General features: G+C 37.6%; 2 protein-coding genes across 4 annotated transcripts in view; both read left to right on the top strand.

The window, feature by feature from the left end:
* Window positions 1–6,966, top strand: part of LOC135698659 (box A-binding factor-like) — a 65,704-nt gene extending 58,738 nt beyond the window's left edge. For all 3 annotated transcript variants that reach the window (XM_065218727.1, XM_065218725.1, XM_065218724.1), the window contains exon 8: window positions 5,468–6,966. In XM_065218727.1, coding sequence (XP_065074799.1) covers window positions 5,468–6,204 — 737 coding nt within the window. In that variant the 3' untranslated portion in view covers window positions 6,205–6,966. The remainder of the gene's footprint in view (window positions 1–5,467) is intronic.
* LOC135698664 (GATA-binding factor A-like) overlaps window positions 1–26,543 on the top strand; it is a 444,653-nt gene that overhangs the window by 198,895 nt on the left and 219,215 nt on the right. The window lies entirely within an intron of this gene.

Genomic DNA, 26,543 nt, shown 5'->3' with positions numbered 1-26,543 from the left:
ATTTTGATATTGCAAGTGCTTGAAAACATTACAATATCAGCGTAAGGCTTCAAATGAATTGTCACACGTCTCTCAATAGGTTATAACTGGGGAATGTAAGATTATCTTTCAGTGAGATAAATTAACCGAATGAATCTGTAATGTGGTCATCGTCAAATAATTGTGTTAAATTGATCTTAGCTATGTTTTATGTAGTAAATACATAGGCGGTTTTATTAAACGTAGAACATTATCATATGAAGGTTTTGATTTGAAAAACAAAAAATTCTGGAACTGGTTTTTGTAAGCCCTACTATTACAATTCTCGTAAGAAATGAAAACAGAGGAAGCTTAAATTTTTTGCAAGCGTCATTTGTTTTTCATGAATCGTTTCATGGTGTTAGTTTGAAAGTTGCATTATTGCTAAGCTACAGACTCGTAATATGATATTTGCAATGTCATTAAATCTAATATTTATTTTGCTACATACATAGAGTAAATTGACCTATTATGGACCCCCTAGTAGGTGTTTTAACCATTTAAAGTAAATCCAAAACCTTTCAATTGGCCTGGGTTCGCCGACGTCGCCGGGATTTTCTGAGGCATAAAAACTCTGATCACCTTTCCTTCGGAAGGAAAGTAATGCCGTTGGTGCCCAGCACGGTAAACAAGATCGACGGAAAACAAATCAAGGAAAAAATAATTGATTGCATCGCAATATTTTGCACATTTCTTTGTGCCATTAATTAACCAACTAAGATCAATAGGGGAATCCAATAGAAAGTAAGCGATTGGTTCAGCCTCTGGCGGTGAATAGGGCAACCCTCAAATGAGTGATGAGGATGGAAATTTGCACCGTGAAGCATAGACGAACTATAAGCTGTATTCGGGGTACTCGTATACAACGTATATTCGTTATAAGTCAGGTAACACGGGTAACACAGTAGTACTTAGTACGGTAGACAAGATCGACGGAAAAAAAAAAAAATAACCGTTTAATTATTGTTTCAGCAATGTTTTTCAAGTGTGCAGCTTAACCTTTACTTAGTATGACTGATAAGTAAAATAAATAAATAATTTAATTTTATACATGAATATCTACATTAAAAGTTGCAGTCATCATGAAACTTTTATGGACCACTGGGGGTCGATTACAGGATTGTTAATATTCTAAATATGATGGACCATCAAGAATAGATCCACATTAAACATTTAAATATAAGATGGGGTTGAATTGCATGCCTCATATTTTGTTAAAATGTCATTAAAAACAAATGGTCCACTAAAGGGTACACACATTTGGAAGTTTTGTTTATTTGACAGCTCTTGGCGTGCTCTGTTTATGGCTGATGTACTGAAGTGCACTTTTCCGGCAAATCGTTTTGGTATCTTCCGAGCACTTATTGCTTGTATCATAAAAAATAATTCCACCGAAGCAAGACGATTAGATGGAAACTCGCACTTAAATCACAATTTTTAATGAGTGAAAACGTACTTCTTAGTACAGTTTGTTGTGAAATGCGCAATATTTCCTTGTTTTAATGTGCATTGGATCAATATTTTCCATGAATCCTATGCAGATATTAGCTGGAAAAGGTGTTTTTCCGATGGAATTTTCCAGTTTATGAGTTCAACTTTGATGTAAATTTAAATTAATCCGTTAGTGGTATACTAAGGGGAAAGGGTCCATAAATGAAAACCATTGCTGAAACAATAATTAATACGATATGAATACAGTATAAACGGCTAAAACAGCTACAAAATGGTCCATAATAGGTCAATTTACCCGAAGTTTGTGAATCTTTATTGAAAATTATGCAGAAATTAAAAACGCTTTTACAATATCTGTACAGTCTACATTTTTAAATATTCATCATTTTGATTTCTAACGCTTTAATATCCCTACCCTAAACATAGTATTGCATGTCAAGGGATGACAAACTCACTCTAGATAACTTTTAGACTATTTTAACTTGTGTGGATGTTTCCCAAAGGCCCAAAATCAGCTCTCAAATGATCAAAATAGTTGACAGTGCCAGTTTGAGAGTTGTTTGCCACCCCTTCTGCGCACGCCAGAATTTGATGATTATATGGAGCTACCACTTATTGTAGCAAGGCACCTATCAGTAGCTCTGGACTGGCCTTCCTTTTAAATTCGATTATGCTTAATAATATCTAATAATTAGATCAACATGTGAACAAGGACTATGTGCCAAATGAAAATATTGAATTTAAACGTCGCTTTCTTGCAGATTAAGACTCATTCAGGCACACCAGTTCCAGCATCTGGTAGAAGAATTTTACTCTATCAGCAGGTAGTTCCAGGGAAAAAAAATGAATTTTTAAATCGGCCTTCTCCGATTTACATGAAGCTTTGCGTAATTGTTTGTTATGCCAATGATTAAATTTTTTGATAAAATTCGGCCATTTTGGATCATGTAAAATTATAGCACATAAACGACATTTCTGACCGATATGACGTCTGCGACAAAGATGTTAAGAAAAATTAATACAAGATGTGAAAAATTTAACAAATTTTTTTTTTTTTTCATTAATTTTTTTTTTTTTTAATTCTTTATTAAAGAGATTTTTAGCCTTAGGCTAGTTCATCTCTAGGTTTTTCATTAAAATAAAAAAGTTAAAACTCAAATATTTGAAAACGTCCACCCGAATTTTTTTTCAGAGGAAAAAAGGTTATGAAAAATATACAATTTTGGAATTCTCTAAAATATGTAAACTTGAAAACTAAGAAAAATTGACAACAAGAACTTTTGGTCAAATGTTTGAACTTTTTGTAAGTACGCTTTTTTGAGTATTTTTTCACATAAAACGAAATTAAGTGTCTGAAAAATTGTTTACTGATTATATATTACATGGAAAAATGTTTTAACGAAAAGTTTAAAAATTTTACCATAAGTTATTGTTTTACGATTTCTGTCAATTTTGAAGTGTACAACAATTTTTAATATTTTCAAAGTTTTCATTATTGATGAGCCTGTTTCTAACAAAAATTTTTTTTCCATAATTCGGACAAGTAACATTGTGAGATATTTAGCTATCACACATTTTTTAATTTTTGTTTGAAATTGTTGAAAACATTTTTTTTGTGTATTTTTCAAAGAAAATCAATATATTTTCTTCAACTTTATCTCAGATGTCATTTTGATCAGAAGTGCCATTTCCGTCCTAAAATTTTTCAATTTCAATTTATAAATTTAAATTACAAGGACACCATTTTTCAAAATTTTACAAGTTCCAAAATGACCGAATTTTAGCAAAAATGTGAATCAAACCCATAACAAACTATTATGCAAAGTTTCATACAAATCGGAGAAGGGTCGAGTTTTTTTCCGATTCGTCATTTGGCGTTGCCACTGCGAGGGAGTGTTCCGATTCGGGAGCAATCGATGTCTAAAGTCATTGTTTATATTAAGCACATAGGCCTTTTGCACATGCTTTCCGATAATTGTACTCAACCTGCTATTTAGAGTTGTTCAAAATGGTTGGACGTTACTGAGAGGATTTATTTTCACTTAAGACATTGCATGCATCTGCAAGATAAAAAAAAATGTATTGTGGTACCCATGGCTTAGATTTTTCATTATAATGAAATTTGAGTTCAGATTTAGATTCAGCGAAATTAAGTATAATAAGTAATTTCGCCGAACACAGCACCATATTATGATCGAATTATGAGACACAGTTAAGAGTTGTTACGGTAGCCTAAAAAATAATTTTGTGTTTCAAGGTTACTGCTTTCCAAAGCTATAGAAAATTGTTCTATGTTAGACGAATTAAAGATTATTCTGAAATGGTTCATTTGGGTTCATTCGTGCAAATGGAATTCGGGTGAATGTTATCACTGTTGCTGTCCCAGAGTTTTTTTTTAGGAGATGACTGTGAATGATAATTGATTCATATGTGCAACATTTAGAGTTGAGTAAAATTGAGTAGTAGGGGAAATGGATGCAATGTCGGCCTAAATGCCCCTAATTTGGGCCCATACATAAATTCAGCAATCAACTAAATTTTCAATAGCGACCAAAAATATCCATTATTACCGTCCCAATGACTCGTTCATCTAGATAAAATTGATAAATAGCAGATTTTTAGCGATGGGCCCAATCTTAGATCCATAGAGCCATTTCCCCTATTTGCTTATTTTTAGCTCTTCGAAATTATTCACAACCAATAATGATACTCCGGCTCTTCCTAGGTTTAAGTTAGCCTTATTTAGTATAATCTTCACTTCTTATAAGACAAAATACTGCTGCTACTGTCAGAACAGGATCCTTCACCCTATGGAGAAAATCAATCCAATTCAAGCAAAGCAAGGCATTACCTTTTGAGTTCGAACAGTAAGCATTCATCTGGTTAACCAATTATGACATTTTCGCTGATTGAAGGGTGATTATAGTCAGTGGTAAAGCTTGGTTCAGTGGCACCCGGGGCATGCGATTTGGGTGTCACCACACGGCGAATTTGAGAGAAAGCTAGAAGGATAAACTCGATGGCTTTTTTAGCACAAATTTCAACATTTCATTATTTCTACTTCACCAACGCGCATTTCAGCAACAAGAATTGCGAACAAATATGGATCGCTTTGAGAAGGTTATTAATGTTTCGATTTGATGCATTTTTGTGTTGTTGGTTTTTAACATTATTTCAAACAATACAGTTCAGATCTTTAGCATAATGCAGTTTTGTTAAACGATTCTATTTTTTTTTCTAAAAGATTTAATTTAGGAAATTTAATAATTGTAGTAAAATTGATGAAAAACCATTTTCGAACATGCGTTTAATTTTTTTCTGTTAATGGGTTAAATTGGACCTGTCTTTTGTAAATGAGCTGCTTAAAAGTTTAAGCTTAAAAGCACACTTTAATGCCATCAAATTGCACGCACGAGTCTTGCATGCAAGTTGGTTGCCTATCTTATGGAGTATTTCCTTTGGTTCTACCCACAGCATTTACATTGTATGCTGTGTGTCGTATAGCAGCACTTGATCGAATATGGAGAGATTATTCGTTTTAATTTATACCATCATGAATTGCTTTTTAACTCTAAGCGCACCTTATTAATCACTTTTTTATATATGGAGGAGAAATAGGGGAAATGGTTCTAATGTTGGCCTATGGATCTAAGATTGGGCCCATCGCTAAAAATCTGCTATTTATCAATTGTATCTAGATGAACGCGTCATTGGGGCGGTACTAATGGATATTTTTGGTTGCTATTGCAAATTTAGACGATTGCTGAATTTATGTATGGGCCCAAATTAGGGACACTTAGGCCGACATTACATACATTTCCCCTAATATCTTTAAGTGAGAGGTATGATGAAATGCATAACTTTTCCAGCTTACAAGCTTTTAAAATACTTCGAAGAATTCCGATGATCAATAATATGAAAGCGATGTTTTCATTGAAAGTGTTATATTTATATTCTGGAAAACTCCTCCTAAATTTTAACTTTCATTTTCTTCCAGAACTGAAATCACTGAAGGCATCGGTCGGTCATTCCAGCATCATTCAATCCACTTCGACTCCGTCAAGCGTTGGAAGTAACATGTCTCCAACGCATCAACCGCCTTCACCATCACATCACAACCAGCTGTCGCCAATCTCGTACACCCAGCAAGTACCATCACCGATCACCAGCACTCCCACTAGCGCCATTGTCAATAACAACAACAACAATAACAATAATAACAATAACATCGGCAGTGGCAAGTACAGCCATCAAAAGGGTGTTTTTATGATGCCTCCATTTGGTGCATCACTAGCCAATGCGAACGTTCTTGCCACCCACCAAGCATCGCTCAGTCCAATGGGGTACCATCTGAACAATAATAACCACTCCAACGGATCGATGATGAGCCCAAAGTATCATCAGAGTCCCTCGGAATCTCCGAGCAGCATGTACTACGATTTGATGTCATCGGATGTAAATGGCATCGATCAGCATGGCTTGGGATCCATTGTCAAGATGGAACCGATGTCTAGTTCATATTCGGCCTACCATCAGGCTCTCCATCAGCAGGTTGTGCAACAACATCATCAACATCAACTGCAGCAACAGCAACAGCAGCATCTTCAACAATTGCACAACCACAGCAGAAGCCCTTCCATTTCGGATGAGAACGATCAGAACCACCAATCGCCGGAAGGCCTCGAATGCAAGCACAACATCACCCGCCCTACGGTGGTTTCCATGTCAAGCTAAGATGCTGAAAGTGGAGACAAGAAAAACACGAAAAAGATATTTTAGAATCTCATGCTCAGAAGCCAAATATGCAGGAAGAACCAAAAAGACTTTAACGAATAGCCGAAAATCATTTACATGTGATGATTCACCATGACAATAATCCGCCTAGACGGTTGGACAATGCGCTCTGTTTGAGCTTTATCTTCTTCCCGAAAAAGGGTCTAGATTTAAGGTGCATTTTAACAAGAGATAAGGACTGCAATTAGAACAGAATCTAAATCGTACGCTAGTAGTCGAGGGAGTTTATTCACTTTTTTTTAGAAACGATCACTTAATGTTAGGAGATGTTGTAAACCACGTTATAAACAATAGAACGAGAACGAGTGTGTCATCTAATCAGCTGCTTTAGTGTAATATGAACAGAGAGGTGTTTGTAGAGTTCATTTCGTTTGCTAGGTAAGTGTTGTAAATAAGCTTTATGGAACTTTATATTTTGAACAAATGGAATGGGATCTAAATTTGATGATTGAGTGAATGATTTATAAACCTAATAATGCAATATGAATAGGAAAAATGCAAGCTCTCTAACTCACGACAATACTTCGTATACTTTCCGTTGCCTAGGAGATGATTTCTAATCTCGTTCTCTGTAAATCTGTTGAAGATTGGAAATCACTTTTAAAACTAAGAAATCTGAAAATTACCAAATTTTGTTTAAATGTGTATCATTTGTTAAAATATATATAAGTTTAGCCTAAATAAAGCACTCTTTTTAGCGTAGTAATGTGTGTTTCATTTTATTCCGAGCAGCGGTTCTCAAACGTTCGTCGATTGCAACCCACTTTTAAAAATTCCATAATCTCGAAACCCACCAATTTTGAAGACAGGTGTTGTAAGACCAAAATTATCTTAACGCACATATGACACATGAAAGTCTGCCAAAAATAATCTAAAATGCATAAAAACCTAAAAACCTCATCAATTCACTTAAATTGTCAACATAGCTTAAAAGCGGCAAAATAACTAAGCACAACACAAGACGATTTTTAATCTGACCAAAAAGGGTAAATTATAATATCAGAAAAAAAAAAACCATTTTTGTTGCCAAATGTATATTATAATGCATTAATACCCTCCCGATCATAAGTTTGGGGTCACCCATTAAAAAACATGTAAAGGTTTTTTCCACATAACTCTACCATTTTACGACCGATTTTCGATATTTATAGGTCATTTGAAAGGTATTAACTGAAATTTAGTTCGTAAGCAACTGGTTTAATATATTTTGTGTATGAAAACTTCTTAATATACCTGACTGATTTTATCAGAATTGGGTTGGCATAATTTTAGTAGTAGAAACCTAATTCTATACCCTTCGGGATAGTTTGTGAAAGTTTTGTCGAAGATTTTAGAATATGCTTTAAATCAATGCAATATTATCCAAGTCATACAAAGAGATTTATGGTAAAATCACTTGTGTATCGTGTATTTTGCGAAACTCGTTGTTGTCGTTGGTTCCGGGTTTGAATGGATACACAAATTTGAGCAACGGTATTATGTGATATGAGGGGCTCGGTGGCCTTAGAGCAACCGTATTTGCTTACTGAGCAGAACATCATGAGTCTAATATCAGGCCCATCCACATTCAAGATTCGTCAATCGTTTTATTTGTTAATAATTAATACATGGTAATAACAGCAACTCGGTGATTAAAAAGGTGCTCGTCTGCGTAGTGGCAAACGTTTTTGCTTACTGAGCAGAAGACCGTGGGTTTAGTCCCAAGCCCCTTCGCGTTATATGATCGTTAGGACATCAATTCAGCTTATCGTTTACCAAAACGAACCCTGCTGCAAACCCAACCCTCTTATCCAACATCCCAGTGATTCCTCGTGGAAGTGCAGAGGTGTTCTCGGCTTCCATCAAAGCGAGTGTCATGTCAACACAATCCTTCCCATTCCTTTCTTGACCTGTGTTCGGGCGCGGCCGGCGCTGGTATTGCCTAATTTAAGATCACCAGTTTTTACACATTGAGGATGATTGCTAGTCCCAAGCATCGTCTATTGGTTCTCTGTGTAATTACAGCTGATCTGGCAGTAACAGAGTAGCAACCGTGGGCGGTCAATCAAGCTCTCAAACATCAAATTAAATAGTTATTAATTGTTTAAGAGATTGATAATCTTATGGCATGATCAAGCAACTGTTTTGTGGGCAACACTGAATTCTGCAGTGTGACATAGTAGCCATGATGAATAGTTGATTGAGCATAATCATAAGACATCAGTGACTTGAATCATTAATTTTTTTTATTGCTTATTGCTTTTTATTGCTTTTTATGCTTTTGATCGATAAGTGGTCTCCAACAAAGTTGTAGCTGTGAAAATTTACTACAAGTACAGTTATTAATTTTTAGAGCAGAGTAATAGAGGGAATTTAGGGGTTTGTGCCAAGTCAGTTTCTTACTAAATGAGTTCAAATTTTGGAAGCCTAATCAGGAACCAAATAGGAACCGTTTGAACACTGTGGAGCGAAAATTTAAAATTTTGCGTCAGTCTAGTGCTTATTCATAAACGAGTGAATAGGGTCACGTTGAATGCTCGTGTGTTTTGCCCAACCAAACTGCTAATGTTTTAAAAATGGAAATTGCCTCTTGGATTGTAATTGTTTTTTCGTCAACAAATAAACCATGTTGCTTATATTACCCTTATTTTGTGAGTAAAATTTGTTCTATAGGAAGCATTATATACCATGTGATTTTAAATCTCAAACCTTAACACTTATATTAAACATTACAAATGGTAGTGCGGAGAAAACAGGCAAGTGCTAGGGGTAAGATGGTTACAGTTGCAGATTTAAATTCCCTCTAAACTTCTCAGTTGTATCATAGCGATATAAAGCATTAGCATTAGCATTCTATTTTAAGACGGATTAACCAAAAATTCGATTGGACTTAAAGTTATAAATGTTTAAAAAAAGTTCCTGACACTTTTAAAAGTTGATTATCACTAGATAATATAGATTTTATCATAGTCGTTTAGTATAGTTTTAGAATCACAACTCATATATATTAAGTTGCAAAGTAGACGTAATATTTAATAATAAATTAATTTATCTAGACTACTGGACTGTCCATTGTTCGGTTCATTGCGGTTCATATATCAGGACAAAATATAAATTGACATTGTTGTTGATAAAAATATCTCCATTAAAAATCAGTTTTTTCACCGATTCATGTTTCTAAATAACTGGAAATCAATAGGAAAGGGTGGGGTTACTTAATCTGGGTCCACCCAGGTTATTTTAACGATGATGCGTATTATTCTGCAATAGAAATCATCAGAGGGAAAGATGAGTGGAGATAATTTATGCAATAGAAATCATCAGAGGGAAAGATGAGCGGAGATAATTTTTTAAGCCAAATGGATTGTGAAAATGTATACCAAACGAACATTCCTATTGTAAATACTCAGAAGATCATTGGCGTAGCTTATGAGGGTACCAAGGGGGCCAGGTTCCCTCCAGAATTATCTAGTCCCCCCAATTTTGTTGATTTTTTTTCTGACCCAGCGATTTATAAAATTGTACCATACAGAAAAAAAAAATCTGAATTTTAACCATCGCGTAAAATCTCCCTTCGTTTAATTTTGAGCTATACTTAGCATAAACAGTGAAATCGTCTTTACAATATTGCTAATTTATGCGATATTGCGCTTAAATTTACACGAAATATCGCGTAAATTTATGCTAAATCTAGCGTTAATTTTATGTGTGCTATATCTCGCAGAAATTTACATGAATTTTTCTAACGGTGCACAAAGATTTTATTAAAGTACAATGTTGACTATTATTCTTATGTTATGGACTAAAAGAAACAATTTTGATAAATTATATTATATCGATATTTAATCGATGGTACAATAAGGTATGGATGGTATTCAGGCTCTACAAATTGGCCATGAGCCCTAGAGATTTTTCTAACATTGTTGAAATTTAGGAAACTTAGTAGAAATTCTGGAAAATTCATAGATCTTTAGAAAAAAAGATCGTAGAAACAAGGAATTTGGAAAAGTTCGGAAAACTGCGTAGAAGTGGCAAATTTATTTAAGTTTGAGGAGCTTTGTAGAAGATAAGGAAACATTATTTGATTTCGTAAACCTCTACGTTTTTGAAGCCTCATGGACTTGGAATAGGGGAAACAGCCCTATTGTTGCGGTACGTTAGCAGCGTTAGAAGCCTATTGTTGTGTATTGTGGAGACCTCCATACACAACAATAGGCTTCTAACGCTGCCAACGTACCGCAACAATAGGGCTGTTTCCCCTAGTTGTGGAATTTACGATTTCAAGAAATTTCGTTGGTGGAGTTTCGCGGAAAATCAACGAGAAAAGTAGAAGTGCAGCAAACTATGTAAAAGTTTTGCAAATTTCGTTGCATTTTGAAGAGCTGCGCAAAACTTCATATAATTGAAAGGAATTTTGAAAAAGCTCAGGGAAGTTCTAAAAATAGTTCAATAAACTTCTAAGAACTTCAGGTATCGTCGTTTCAGTTTAGGGAACTTTGTTGTAGTTCAGATCTTACTTCATAAAAGCTCCATTAGCTCCATGGAGGTTTTTTGAACTTTGATTAAACGAAGATCTTAGTAGAATTAAGAGAGATGGAAAAAATATAGAATTTGGAATAAATTCATGAATTTCGTAGAAGTTGATGAAATTTTTTAAAACTTAAGGGAGTTTTGTAGACGTTCAGGAAACGTTGCATAAGTTACTGGATATTCTTTTAGACATCATGAAATATTCAAAAGATCTCCATATAGGTAGACGAAGACATTAGTAAAGTTCTCAGAATATTTTTACAATATCGCAGGTTGATCAAGTTTTGAGGATCTCCAATAGTTTAAAATTTCAAAATATTCTTTCAACTTGTTCAGGAAGTATTCAAAAGTTTTCAACGAAGAGATAGAAATCTCTACATATACCCAATATGTATGCATTTATTTCTTTTAGATACTATTTATGCCTGGAATTCAGCTGCAGGATAGTTTGAATGGCATAGCACATAAAAAATCCGTGCTTTTTGTGTGTGTTTATATATAACTCCGAATGTTAGAGTTGGTTGAAAATGCTATCTAACATGAAGATTTAGTGTGATAATTTATTAGCTAGAGAATGGTTTTAGAAGAGTGTAGGTACATATTTCCGTTAGAGTACGGCAGTATGCAAATTGAATAGAAGTTGAAAATGAGCGAAAGGCCATTAATGCGACAGGCAAGTCAAACGCAGACTCTTTGCCTAACCCGTACGATATACGTGGTGATTTGAAGTATTTCATACATTTAGTATTTATTTTGTGGATTTTTAAATGAATTTTTTGATTATATCAAACATATTATAATTATAAAAATTCATAGTTCACTAGAATAAAAAAAGAGACTACCTAGAAAGGATCTTACAAATTTTATCTTAACCTTAGAATTATAACAATTGATCTAATTTCGTTGATTTATACTTACTAATTGTTTTTTTTTTTTAGTTATAAAATATTGAAAACATATGGGCTTGGGATCTCAAAACTATTTTTATTTTAACATTCAGAATGTTAAGAATTGTGCATGGACATATATCTTGAACATTTTCGTAAGTCCTAAATGTATGAAATTTGTTTTGTGTGGACTTTACCGGGCTTCAAAACCAAAATTTTAGAAAATTATAAAATTCAAACTCGTGGAGTTTAATAAAAAGCTAGTTACACAATTCATGAAATTACCCAACTCTGATTTTTTTTTTGTTTTCATTCTTTTGGGTTGTTAAAATAATTACTTCATGGAAATCTCAACATACCAGCACACACTATGGTTTTTACAGTGAATTTACGTGAATTCTAGATTTTTAGGGGGGTACCCAATTTAAAAAAAATCACCCAAACGAGGGGTAAGACAGCAAGATATCGTTTTTAAATGTAGTAAAAAAATGTTTCTCAAGTCATTTTCTACAAAAAAAACTCTTAGACGGCAATGTCGTAACATGATTTAGTAAGGCAGTATACAACCGACATCGGGACAACAACCAAAATTTATAAAGAGGGCAGTACCAAAAAATTAGGACGTTTTAGGGTATAAGTTTGTTCGGGACTTTTACTCGGGGGTCCACGAGAAAGTCAAATAAAGTGAATTTTCTCAGTTCTAAAAAGTCTTGTTGAAAGTTATTGTTGCACAATAATTATTGATCACAGAAAAAATGTTCCCAAAATAAGTTGCATTGACGCAATTTTTTTGAATAACATCTTTGTGAGTTTTTATTTCACTGTAGTTTAACAAAATACTGTCGAAATTTTTGGCTATTCGTTGTTTTACCCGGTCGACTTTTTTTTAGGCACGTTGAACAATGTGTTTTTCAATTTGTTATTGCCAGAAATAGTTTCTGTTCTGTTTTGAATTTTAACCATCACGTAAAATATCCCCTCGATTAATTTTGAGCCAAATCTAGCATAAAAAAGGTAATCGATTGCAAGCTTGTAAACAACATTGCCGATTTGTCTAATATTGACATGACATACAGTGTAAATTTATGCCAAATCTAACCAAATGTGCGGTATATATCGCAGAAACTTACATAATTTTTTTCTAATGGTGTACTAACAGGTAATCATTGCAATTCGTATGAATAAATTGATTATTTATGTTCAAAGAATAAAAAAAATCACTCAGCAGACTTGATCCACTCGACGTGGGGACACTTAAACCATAGTCTTATCTACGGGACCTTTCGGAACAACTTTAGGGTAGGTCATTGTGATCGTTGGCAGTAATTATAACTAGCAATTGACTTAATTTTTTCATCTTTGTGTGATTTGATGTCAAATAATGGGATTTTGGCTGGTCAAGTGTCACTTTCTTTATTTTTTTCTGGCAAAACATACTCGTAAGGAGCACTAGCTGTGATACAAAATCTAATTTATTAGAATACTAGGTATCACACCATTTTTTTTAAAATAAGACATCAAGTTTCCATATGATGGGGATACTTAGGCCGCTTATCTAAAATGCCCAATAATGATTTAATCTTTACGTAACATATTTTTTATCTACTGCTATGTTCATTGAAGCGGGCCTTACATGTGATAGGCAAGAAGATAGAATCGACGTATTGCTGATCGAGATATTGAAAAAAATCAAAGGGAGAGATTCAGAATCCCCTTCTTTCTCTACAGGGTTGGCCCAAATAATAGAAGCTGTATTTGATTTCAGTGTTTTAAAGTTCTCAATATTGGTTAGTTTCCATCCAACTCGATCAAAACTGACCCAGAAATAAGTATACCATGTTATGAGTTACAATTGGACTTATGAATAACACCGTGCTGATTTAGAACAAATATTTGCTGGACTTTTTATGTTTATCTAGATCGTTCATTGAGCCTTCTAACTCAATCGCGGAGCCGATAATTAATTGTTCATTGTTTTGTAACAAAAATCACTTAATTCAATGTCTAGTAGGAGTTAGGCCAAATACTACTGGCTTATCTGAGGTTAGAGGGGTACATTTTCGAAGGATAGGATCAGGGGAGGAATTTGGGGGTGGTGTTTCATTGTCTCATCAGTTGCTGGACTTTGAGGTGCGCTGCGTTTGCAATGCCTGTCCGACAAGGCTCAAGGCAATCATAAAAGCTAAAGGTGATTGCTTATACTTTTTATTCGTTTCTTCGATTTGGTAGCACCAATGCTACCGACGCCAGGGAGGCAGCTCTCACACCTGGACCCTATAGACCCATCAACTCATGAACCGGGGCCCAACGGCTTAACTTCCCTTTCGAAGGAAGGCGTGATCAGAGATGTTATGCCTCAGAACATCCCTGCGGCGCCGACTGGGATTGAACCCAGGCCTGCTGGGGTGAGAGATAATCACGCTTACCACTACACCATCAGCGCCGCTTATCCTGTACTTTATTATGGTAGTAAACTAATCCAAAAAGAACCAATCAAAAATATCTTTCCGATTCAAAGTTTTGCATTTTTATTTTTGCTTCACTTATTTGGGCCAACCCTGTAGGCTGTGAGATTGTGACATCTTCAGTAGAATTGCTTATTTAAAAAAGATAAACCACTATGTCGAAGACGTCAAGTATAAAGTTTTGTTTTAGCGCCAAATGTGCGGCTGAGGTTTAAACTATTCGTTTGTTTCAATAGATAGTCCTTATTATAATGAGTAACTTTGCTCACCCACTGAATCCTTGAGCAATAATTCTATATGTTTGCAATCTGTGAGAATTTACATCTGTAAATCATGTTACTTTACATGGTTATAAATGAAAGCACTTTTTTCACCAAGTTTTTATGTTTTGCCAATAAGTCAAAACAGTAGGCTGTGGAATTTTTGATGTTTTTTTTTTAAATAGTTGTTTATTTTCTAAAGATGAACACCTTTGCTAAAGATGACACATCTCGATAATGTTAGAGTCAGTTTGTTGAAGGTTTAAATTTTTGAGAGCAGTTCTTATGTTTTCATTCCATAAGACTTTTCTTTAGCCAGCATGAATCTGATCGTAATTTTCTGGGTATTCAACTAAATCATGCATAATTTTCACAGCGCATAGTTTTGAATAAGTAGTATAGTCCTTAAAATGGTGCTGTTAAATTTAATATTTTATTCAGTTTGATTTGAAGTTGATAACTCAGTTTCGGGAGAGTTGATCCCCAAGGTTTAGACACACTGAATCCTGAGAAAGGCGTGTTAAAAAAAAATGCTCTGTTTGAGAGATTTACTCCAAGAATTATATCCCACTTGAGGATCAAGACTCCTCCAATTTATAAAAATGCATTTAATTTTTTCCGTACTGAGTACCAATGCTACCGACGCCGGAAAGGCAGCTCCCACACCTGGACCAGCAATCAATACGAAACTATCGATTTTAAATTGGCTCGACAAATCGATTAACGTACCCCATTCTAGTCGAAATTCTAGTACTACACTATGTTTGTTTTGTTTTGCCATGAAAGTTTTACAGATAAAATGAGGGGTTCGTGGATTTTCCTATGTTTCGAGGGGTGCATCGATTAGGTTGGGATCGAAGAGAGTACCAGAGCTGAGCCAAAAAATTAAGCACGTTTCTTCGGGACCTACTAGTCTTAGAGTTCCCTCTATGCCTGGACCCTACCAATCGACCCATTAACTCATGAACCGGGGACCAATGGCTTTATTGCCCTTTCGAAGGAAGGCGTGATCAAAGATTTTATGCTTCAGAAAATCCCGACGGCGCCGACTGGGATTGAACCCAGGCCCTTTGGAGTGAGATGCAATCCCGCTTACAGCTACATCAAGAAAGGTTCCTGAGTCAAATCTCCCTTTTAAAAATGCATGACATTAAAAGAGGATTAAGACTCTCCAAATTTTTCTAAATGCGTTTTAGACACCTGTAAAATAAATCATACTTTTGTGGATGACATCCCATTAGCCATAAATTCGTTAGCCATACGGACGCTTGCCATACGGACGTCTTCCATCCGCTATTGCAGGTCATCCTTTTGAGAATTTTTACACCACTTCCAAGGCTTTATAGTTACAAAAGACATGTGTCTGTAAGTTCATACAAAAACCGCATCAAGTTTTGATTTTCTGAGATTTATCCAAAATTAAAAACGGGGATCAAGTGTGTTCACTCTCCACTAATCACGAAGAGTTCAACCCATCTACCGAATGCTACTCGACAGTTTGTTCCGTTTTGATCTAGGCGCCAACAGCTCTTCTTGTAAATTATTACTTTATGATTTACAAATCTTTATTTCATTTGCGTGGTTACCCAACTAAAACATCTCTATGAGCCATCACAAATCTCCCTACTAGTGATTTTTTTCAAGCACAGACTCGCTTCATAAGTGTAAAATGTTGTGTTGAAAACACTCCCTGACATATTCTGTACAAGACTGGTAATATTCGCAGTTACTGATATACCCGCTGGCATCGATTGTGAAACATTTCAGTTGCTGATTTTTCATCGTGCCTGATGAATGGTACTTTTCCGTTCTAAAACTGTCAACTCACCTCATTGAAATTACGAAAGCGTCGTCACAATCCAGGTTCAGTGAGCAGATGCGGTGTACCCTGAATAGGGCTGCCAAATGCCTTCCACCATGGCCGGGTGCGATGGGATGGTATGAGTAAGGCGATGTTTGAGTAACAAGGTAAACTCCTTTTTTATCAGCTCACTGCCACGTAGCGCTATCACAACAGTTGAAGATTGGGCGTGATATAGATAACACACGTACTTGAATTTTTACTTTTTGTGGATCCGTATTTTATCAAACTTGATGTTTGGTGGATTGTGAAGAAAACTTATCATTTTCCATTTAATTTCACACACACCTATAGCTGGAAGCCGTCTAATCCTGGTTATAATTGATGAGTTTAGCCGTGGATTACATTTTCCTTCATTAATTCACTAAAGCACTTAATCCTTATTTTGGTGTAGTTTAGTAAGTGACCTTACAGAAGGTGGTGTACGTCGAAGTTATTTTTTTAAATTGGCGCAAACGGTAAGTCGCAATTCACCTAATCCTACTTCAATCCATTGTGATTCACTTGAACAAGAATAAACACCTTCGCAAAGGACACATCTCGAGGTTGTCCAACTGGCAGCGCGTTGAGCAACTTCTAATCACGTTCCGTTCCGTTCTACGACTGGCCATATCTGCTGAAATTGAAAATGAATTTCACTGGTGAGGGCAAAATAGGAAGACTGGAAATATTGTAATGAATATCTACGATAATATTATAAGATAATAAGTTTGATAATGTTATTTACAGTAACTAAATCGTGGCGGACACCATCTTTATCTGTTTGTTAAGGTGAAAACCGGGGAGATAAAATGCCTCATTTATCTATATATAATCACACTGATTGTCTATATCTCGGAATGTAGTCAAGGAAGCAGAGTTGAAATAGGCAGGAGGAAGAAGATTAAGAAGAAAAGGGGCTGTTCCTACAACTGATAACTTAGACCGCGAACACAGAAAGGGGCCCTTACCGACTCAGTAGGTTGCATATGCCTCTGCAACTTGTAGCGGAACAAAGTTCTTTACGGTTGTGAATGGTTTCATTCTTTGGAGAAAGGCCAATAAATTGTGTTAGTGGCATAGATTATGTTTTTAAATTTAGGATTTGCTATCGGCTGCTATACGGTTCGCAAAGGATTCCCCTCCGATTCGTATTTTAAAATGAATATAACAGTGTTATTACTGTAATCCGGGGGCTTATAGATCACCAGGGCGAAAATTATCATAATGCTTTCCGTTTTTAGTTGATAGACATCAAGGGAAATCTTGATAGGTGATCGGTGATAGATTTCAAGTTTTTTTTTTAAATTGCTTTATCACTAAAGATATCAAGGAAAATTCAATTTTCTAATTATTTTCTTGATGATTTTCTCTTAACAAAAATTATATTTTACTGCATACATTCATCTAAAATTAGACTTTCAATTGCATGTAATTACAGTAATCAAACGCTGCAACGATAGTTATAATTTGCTTGAAAGTGGCAGTTATGACTAAATTAAGTGTGAATGAATTCAAATTACATGTGGCATGTTTCCAATATCAATTATTCATGCGTTTTTTTTGTAAAATTTGCCAGTATTTTTTAAAGAAATTTACTACGGTAAGGTAGGCTCCACGTTAAGTATCGGTATAAGCTCGTTTAAGAGCATCAAAACCAGGAAGAAGAAGGCACAACTGTACATTTATAAAAATCTTGTTAGACATTTCAGCTGAAAATACACTTCTTACAAGGATTTTACAATATTATTCGGATTGAGGGGTCCCACATTTAATTATTATTTATGTGCGTGACAAGATACGGAAGGTAACTCAGCTTAACGTGCCCCCCGTTTTTTTCATTAGTTATGAAATTTATAACACACATTTTTTCCACAGCACTACAATATTCTCAAAAAAGTATGGTTTTCTGTATTTTATCCAGTTGTGTGTACTAGCAAGCATATAGTGGCTAGTTAGTATGATGTTATAGAACATCGAGTCACAAATGTGGTTTTTTTCCTATTTCAAATGTGTGCATTGCAAATTTCCCCACAATTTTGTCACCACATGGGTTAAATTGAAGTACTTATTCTTAATACAAAAAAAAAAGTTCATTTGGTTGGAGAACAGCTTAGAAATAATCACAAAATTATAAATATTAGAATCTACTGTTTTTAAAATCGAAAAGGGAGGCTCAGTTATCCTAACTACAAAAAATCAATTTCTCCACGAGCAAAATAACCCAAGAAACATTTAGCTGGTTAAAAGCTGAATACGCCTTTTATTAACATCATAACTCGGTATTTGTCTGCATACCTAAGCCACAGACAAACAGACGTTAATCTTTCTCCTCATTCGTCGTACACGCATTTAACGTTCAATTTAAATATTATTAGTTGCGCGAATCCTCCACCACAGCGCTGGATCGGATCACTTTGATATTTTTATGCATTCTATTGAACTTGCATGGGACATTGTTTGAGATTTGGTGAGCAAGCGTTTCTTCGCTAATGGGTCGCGAGATGTCGTTGGTGAGTTCCGTGACGAAATATTTAAGAAAACATGTTTTGATGGTTACGTCTGTTTGTCTGTGCCCAAGCTGTTCTGTTGTTCATTTTGAATGTTGAGAAGCGCTATCCGATAATTTTTAGTATTTTTCTATTATAGAATATTATGATAACATATAAATGTATTGTAAGCTCACAGACAGTCTGTGGTAAGTCTTATGTAGTAACACAATGATCATTTTTAGTTTTTTGTTTAATTACGTTTGATTTTCCATTGATTATGATTTTACATTGTTCGTACACTACAATGTTTTTAGTCTAAAGGGCTCTTCATCTTTGTTTAATTTGTTTTGATTGAATAAATACAAAAAAGAATTTGATTGTCTATCTAACTACGAACAACTTAACCTTATTAGCAAGATCGCGCATGATCTGTTTATTTGATTTCAGACAGGCGTCTCTGAACCTGTCGAGGATGAGCGTACTTCAATCCTCTAGTATCTTAAGACCAGCCAGGCGGTATTTCTAAGAAATTAGAGTCCGCGGGAGACTGTCATCATAAGGATCTTGTTTTGGATTCTTTGGAGTTTGAGGTGATGGCACTTAGCACAGTTCTCTTAGATTGGCGTTCCGTATTCAATGGTTGGAAGGATGATTTGCTTGTGGACGGCAAGCTTAGTTTACACTTCGTGGATATTTTGTCCACATGGGAACGGAACAGCAACTTGCTATCAAGGTTGAGACCAAGGTAGTTGACTTTACTCGACCATTGAATGGGAGTATTTTCAAGGTGGAGTTAAGTTTCAGGTGGGATAAGCCGAGGTGAATTGGAGTGCGGAAATTGTATGGTCTGTGTTTTAGCTGCATTGATACAAATCTTTCAGCTTTTGAATTAGTCGGACAGAACATCCAGGCCTGAATTTTCGCGTCAGAGCACGGATCACTCGAGCCTTATAGATGATGGCAGTGTCATCCACAAACATTGACAAAATACCGCCTCCCGGAAGAGGAGGTACATCTGATGTGAACAGGATAGGACCAAGAAGGCTACCCTGGGGAACTCCAGCATCAAACTTGAACGTATCAGAAGGTGAATTGTTCAAGAAGACCTGGAATGATCTGTCCGAGAAGTAGTGTTTGATGATTTTAACAAGGAAGATCGGGAAGTTGTATCGATGCAGCTTGTATACTAGGCCATCATTCTTCTCAGCGTCCAACAATGCCAAGGCAGATGTATTGGAAACCGACTTGTTCCACTTGATGATGTTAATAACCCGAGCGAGTTAGTCGATGGAAGAGTGGCCTTTCCTAAACCCGAATTGCTCAATTGAGGAAGATGTTATTTTCGTTGGAGAGCAACAGAAAACGGCTGAGTATCAGCTTTTCGAAAAGCTTCGAGATGCTTGATTGTGGATTGGAATGAATTTGGCTAACTTCCGTCATGCAGGGAAGTAGTAAAGCACCAAACACTTATTGAAGATCGCTGTAAGGTGCATGTTTTTCAACTCGATGGCTGCTATCACCTCATCAGCCAATATTCTATTTTCGTCAGGGAAAACTACAGGGGTGGCAGCGACTCTAGACATTGCCTCCGATACTGCAGACTCGTGGGGACTCACCATGGCTTGGCCATGGTAATGTGTATTCACGAAGTGTTGACCAAGAGCATTGGCCTTTTCACCAGGGGTTATGAGTAAGGGAGAATCCATATTCTGATTAAGAGGGGATAGGGATGGGCCTCGGCCTTTGACATTTTCCAGAACGGCTAGCACACTCTGGGAGAGAGCGAATCTTGATTACAAAATCGTTATTTCTGAGATCGTCAATCCGGCTTGGATGATTTTGATTAAACGGTTGCAATCGGTCTTCAGGTTAGGTAGCCCAGTACGCTGGTACTGGCTACGAATGGTGTTGTGGAGTCTAATGAGGTCTTTACTGGGCTTTTCAAGGTTGAGAGTATTGCTCGCCTGGTTGGTTATTTACACATGCTCCTGGCCCGGGAAATCGCTTCATCGATGCAGGTGCCGATGTCGTCGGTTGTTTCCGGCTGGACGTCATTGTCGATACTGGTATCAACGGAGTGTTGGAACTGCGCCCAGTCAACGTGATGATAGTTGCGGCGGGAAGCTTTGAATTGGTTCACGGAGGTTGATGTAGATGTTGATGCTGGCGTGGGCACCAGACCTACCCAATCGGGTGTTGCCCCAACCTTGATGTTTGGCGTTTGATGAAGTTTTCCCACCGTCGTATTAGCTTGAAAATATCTCTTCGCAGGTCTACTGCCGACCGGTACCTAATGTTGACTTGTAGGGGGCAGTAAGCCGCAAGTTGAAACTTAGTTGAAACTTACACCCCTACGGCTATGGTGGTCTTCAGCTGGAAGCTTGGCAGCAGCCGACATCAGATGTTTCTCCTTAGAGCGATGACCACTCCTACTTCCCCCATGCTGGTTTGATCTAGTCTAACGAGCTAGAAATCAGGAAGGTAGACGTTAATTTCGAACTTCAGATGGATTTCAGTTATCGTTGTTTTGTTGTTCGTCGATGTTTCGTTCATTGAGAAACTCAACAAACTCGATGTTCTTGTTCTTGAGCAAGCAAGAGACACCAGAAATGCTTCGGAGGGGAAAAGGTGCTTCGGAATGCAGTAGTTGCCGCATATGACTGACAACTTGATTTTGCTGGAGTTTTAGGCACCCCAGATGTTAGCGGGAACGATGCAGCAGCAGCAAAACAGTTGTTGAGTGGAAGTGGCGATAGCACCGGAATTTGGCGCCGTTGAGAAATGGCAGGAAAGTTCTACCCGTTGAATTACGGCACCCTTATGCAGTCAGGTTGATTATGTGTCTTGCTGGTTGCCCCATGTTCTGCACCACAATTGAAACATTTGGGATCTGCGACCTGCGATCGCAAGGCCCTTCAAGCATGTTGAATTCCTTTCCTGATGGACCAGATTCAGCTTGTCGCGGCACTTACGTGAAGCGTCATGATGATTAATCTTGAAGATATGGACCGGCTTGAGTCCGTGTTGCTTCAATTCATCTGACAATGTGTCTGTTTTCATGTCGACTTCCTCGCTTCGCGGCTTCCTCGCCTCAATATCGTGGGACTCCACGTTTTGCTGCTTGAGCAACGACTCGAAGGCCTTGTAGTGGTTCATCGCTAGCACCATCAGCTTTAGTTTTCAGTGCACAGGCGCATGGTACACTTGAGTTCATCTCTGACAAAAAAAAATAGTTTCAATTTGCTCCGGTCGTGTTCACTCGGCTGTCGACAAAAGCAGGGCACTCTCAATGTGTGCTACGCGATCGTCTGTTTTCTCGGCAGCAACCATTGTGTGGTCCTCCTCATTGTTCTTCATCAGCAGTTCTTTCGGTCGATGCGTCGTCGACTTCGGAAAGCAACCGTTTCGTGATGAGTGTGTGAGTGCTGACCACGTTTTGCGTCCATTGCTGCAATGGACGCGCTCTGACCGTCGTTGGCGTATAACAATTTGCCACACAATGAAACTACTGGAAGCGGCTCCAGTTCTGATGGAGGAGGCTTTTTGGATAGCGGAAGATAAAGTGTTTATTGTGTTGTACCTTTTGACTATAGTTTTAAGATGTATTGTATAGTGACCAAGAATCCTCGGCTCTGTAAAGTTAATTCGGTTGAGCCTTATCAAATAAATTAATAAACAAAAAAAAAAATTTGCTCCGGTGTACCTTAATTTTATTTTTGATATTCGATGTATTTTTTTTCCGAAATATGATTTTTTTGAAAAATACACATGTGAATCAGATACGCCCTTTTAGTGGTGCCGGGGATGTAGTGGTAAGCGTGATTACCTCTCATCCTAGCAGGCCTGGGTTCAATCCCAGTCAGCGCCGCCGGGATGTTCCCGAACAGCGGAGGTCGGACATAACGATTTATATCAGAACGTTGGCGGTTGGCGATTTAAATGTGCAGTGATCCGAACTGTCAAAACCATAGAATTTTTTAATCTAGATAAAACAATTTGTCCAGAATAGATCAGACACGAACCAATTCATAACTTTTCCATGCGGATTCATGGCTTACCTAAATATTTCCCGCGAACACGGAGCCAGATGTCAGTAGTGTGCTTTGGTCAGAATTTTCATTGTTTTTGCAATGTCATTCATGTCGGTTTGTCGGTGGTGCATCATCACCCTGTTTTAGTTATCGTGATCGAAAATAATATTGTCCATGATTTTACCAGCCCTCCAAACGCTGTGTCATATGACTTCCGTAGAGCTGACCATCGCAGTATTGTCCATCTGCTGTCTAACCTAGGTTGGGAGCATATTCTAGATCCTGTAACGTCAACATTGCTGAACAAACCTTTTCTCATTGACAGACACGTTTCCAAAAAGATCATCCATATCGACTCTCGCGTCCCGTGGATGCCGAAAGATCTTCGCCAGAAGGCTGCTCTCAGAAGATTTACTAAACTTCGCACACTGCCGCTGAAATGCTACTGTGTCCGACTCAACCACGAGCATAAGCGGTTTAGTCGTCTCTGTTTTCAACGCTATCAAAGGAGGATTCAACGACGGCTAAAATCACACCCGAAATCCTTCTGGAACTTCGTAAATGAGCAACGCAGGGAAGTCGGCTTACCCTCTTTCATGATTTTTAATGCTGAAACTGCTGGAAATCAACAAGACATTTGCAACTTGTTCTCAGCCAAATTTGCTAGTGTGTTTGAAGACGAGCAACTCTCCGCTAATCTCATTACTTCCGCGGCCAGTAATGGTCCTTTGGTCAACCAAACGCCCAGCATGGTCGATGCCACTACAGATACGTTTTATAGAGCAGCATCTAAACTTAAGACTTCAGCTAAGGCTGAACCCGATGGTGTTCCGTCGATTATTCTTAAAAAGAACATCACTTGTCTTTTAGATCCACTGCGCCGCATATTCTAGCTTTCTCTCTTTCCAGCGGCATCTTTCCGTCTTGCTGGAAGACTGCGGATATGTTTCCTGTTCATAAAAAGGGAAGCAAACGCGACGTAAACAACTACCGGGGAATCACGTCGCTGAGTGCTGTATCAAAACTTTTTGAATTGGTTGTCATAGAGTCCCTAAATGCGCATTGCAAGCAATATCTAAGCACAGACAAACAGACATAACTCTAGCAAGTTGTTCATCGAACAAGCATTTAACGGTCAATTTAAAAGTATCGTAGTTGGTAGTACCGCCACCTGTGGCGCGCATAGTCAGTTCCCTTGCGTTTGACGTTTATACACTATCGCTATCTGTTCAGCGTACTACCCACCACAGTGTACTCAACAGATGGCGGTAATGTTTTAGCGACGATGTTTTACAGTGAGAAATATTCAATGTGTTATGTCTGTTTGTCTGTGATCTAAGTATAGATCAACACGGATTCATAACTGGGCGTTCCACAACTACGAACCTGCTGTGCCTAACGTCTTACATCACATACAGTTTGATTGCTCGGACCCAAACGGACGTTATCTACACAGATCTTACGGCAGCCTTCGATAAGCTGAACCACGAAATTGCGATCGCTAAGCCTGATAGGCTAGGGATCGGTGGATATCTTTTTATAAAGTTTCGTTCATAACTCACGGAGCGCCAACTAACAGTAACTTTGGGTACTTGTCGCTCAGCAAGCTTCTGCGCAAAGTCCGGTATACCCGAGGGGGCCGACTCTATCTAAGATGCATGAAATATTGTGTTTTGCTGTGGCTAGCTGCGCGTAAGCTGAGTAGATAGAAAGAAGATTTATCACGATTTTGAAGATTTCCTGCAAAAAGTTCGAGGGTGGTGTACAAGACACGACCGCATTGGTGACGTAGGACTACGAATTTTTTGTTCGATTTTCTAGTCTGTACTCTCTGTACTCTGTATTATTTAACGGTTCGGACGTTTTCGAAGATGTCGTGCAGCTGGAGAATGCATACGATGAGGGTTTCTCAGTTTATGAAAGGTAAACGGAATAAATTTGACCCACCGATAAGACTACAAATATAACATAATTTATTTCCCTAACAAATTATTTGATTTTTGTATCATCAATATACATAAATTTAGTGAAAAATTGAATGGGTGAATCATGAGTTACTCTATATAAATTCTATTCTAACTCTTTTCTGAATTGAACTTGGTGACCATAAAAAGGGCCGTTTTGATACGTTGGTAATAAGTTTTAACCTCCGAAACAGTACAGAGTGCGTGCGTCTCTGTCGCTTCAGAGCGTAGACGACATCCATGGCCGTCACGGTTTTGCGCTAGGTGTGTTCAGTGTAGGTGACGGCATCACGGATCATATTTTCTAGGAACACCTTCTGCACACCTCGGGTTTCCTTGTAGATCAGACCGGAGACACGCTTGACACCACCACGTCGACCCAGACGACGGATGGCAGGCCCTGGATTTTATCACGCAGAACTTCCGATGACGCTTGGCGCCTCCTTTTCCAAGACTTTTGCCTCCCTTGCCACGACCAGTCATTGATGCATGATATTTGTCGTTGAACGGGTGAATAGAAACTAAGTCTAAAGCGACTTTTGACTTTAAATGATCTATATTTCTTGAATTTGTGTGATTTACATGTATAACTTATCAAGTGACACAGATGCGTCTTTTCAACTTTAGTTCCTGTGAAATTTCAATTATTATAAATTACAGTTCCTGGTCCTATCAGGCCTGTTTTAGAGAATGACCACCTTGGTGGGATTGGTTTGTTTTAAAATTTGAAAAAGGAGACTACTTATAACTACTATTTACAACTACAACTAACCTACAACTACTATATACACCTAATCTACTATATACAAATCGCTTATCAAAGCATGTTCTGATAAATTACATTTTTGTGCAAATTTAGTCTAATCTTATCTTATCTTAGAATCTATTTTGGCAATGCCTGCCTCTTCGTGTAAATTTGTTATTCTAGTGTCAAAAGGACGATCAAGTACCATCCTCAGCACTCTATTCTGAGCGACCTGGATTTTGTTCCTGTGAGTCTGTGCACATGATTCCCACACCGGAGCTGCGTAGAGGATCGCAGGTGCTATGATTTGTTTGTAGACGGCCAGTTTGTTCACCCTTGAGAGGCGGGATCTACGGCAAATCAGCGGATACAGACACCTAACCAAGACAGAACACTTGACTACTGTTTTCTCTACATGCGAACGGAAGAGGAGTTTTTCATCGAACAACATCCCGAGATAGGTTACTTCGGCAGACCACTCAACTCTTGTGCCATCTCGGTGCCATCCATGATTACAGTACAAGATGGAGCCGGTTTCAGTTTCGGCGATTGCCGATGAAGGAACATGATCGCTTGTGTTTTGGTGGCATTGATTTTGATTTTCCACGTGGTGGCATAATCAGCAAAGGCGTTAAGGCATCGTTGAAGTTTGTTCGTTATTTCGCGAGGCATCCTTCCTTTGACGGCTATTACGGTATCATCTGCGAACAAGAAAAACACGCAACCGTCTCCGAGGGGAGGAATGTCGGAAGCGTAAATGCTGTAAAGTAAGGGGCCCAGCAGACTGCCTTGCGGGACTCCTGCTGGGATGGAAAACGTGTCGGAAAGACAACCATTCAACGATACCTTAAACGACCTTTCCTGGAGGTAGTTACGGGTGATTTTAACCAGATGTAATGGAAAGTTTAAGTTACAAAGCTTGTATACAAGCCCATTGTGCCAGACATTATCAAACGCTTTCTCAACGTCTAACAAGGCCATGGCTGTGGACATGGATACAGCTTTGTTACTTCGGATGTTATTCATCACCCGTACTAGCTGGTGATTGGTGGAGTGCCCCTTTCTGAACCCAAACTGTTCCGGAAG

This window comes from Ochlerotatus camptorhynchus, unplaced genomic scaffold, assembly GCF_037179485.1.
Source record: "Ochlerotatus camptorhynchus isolate MF236.1 unplaced genomic scaffold, CSIRO-AGI_Acam_v1.1 ptg000093l, whole genome shotgun sequence".
Taxonomy (NCBI): domain Eukaryota; kingdom Metazoa; phylum Arthropoda; class Insecta; order Diptera; family Culicidae; genus Ochlerotatus; species Ochlerotatus camptorhynchus.
Note: the sequence above shows the minus strand (reverse complement) of the source record. Positions and strands in the feature narration are given on the sequence as shown.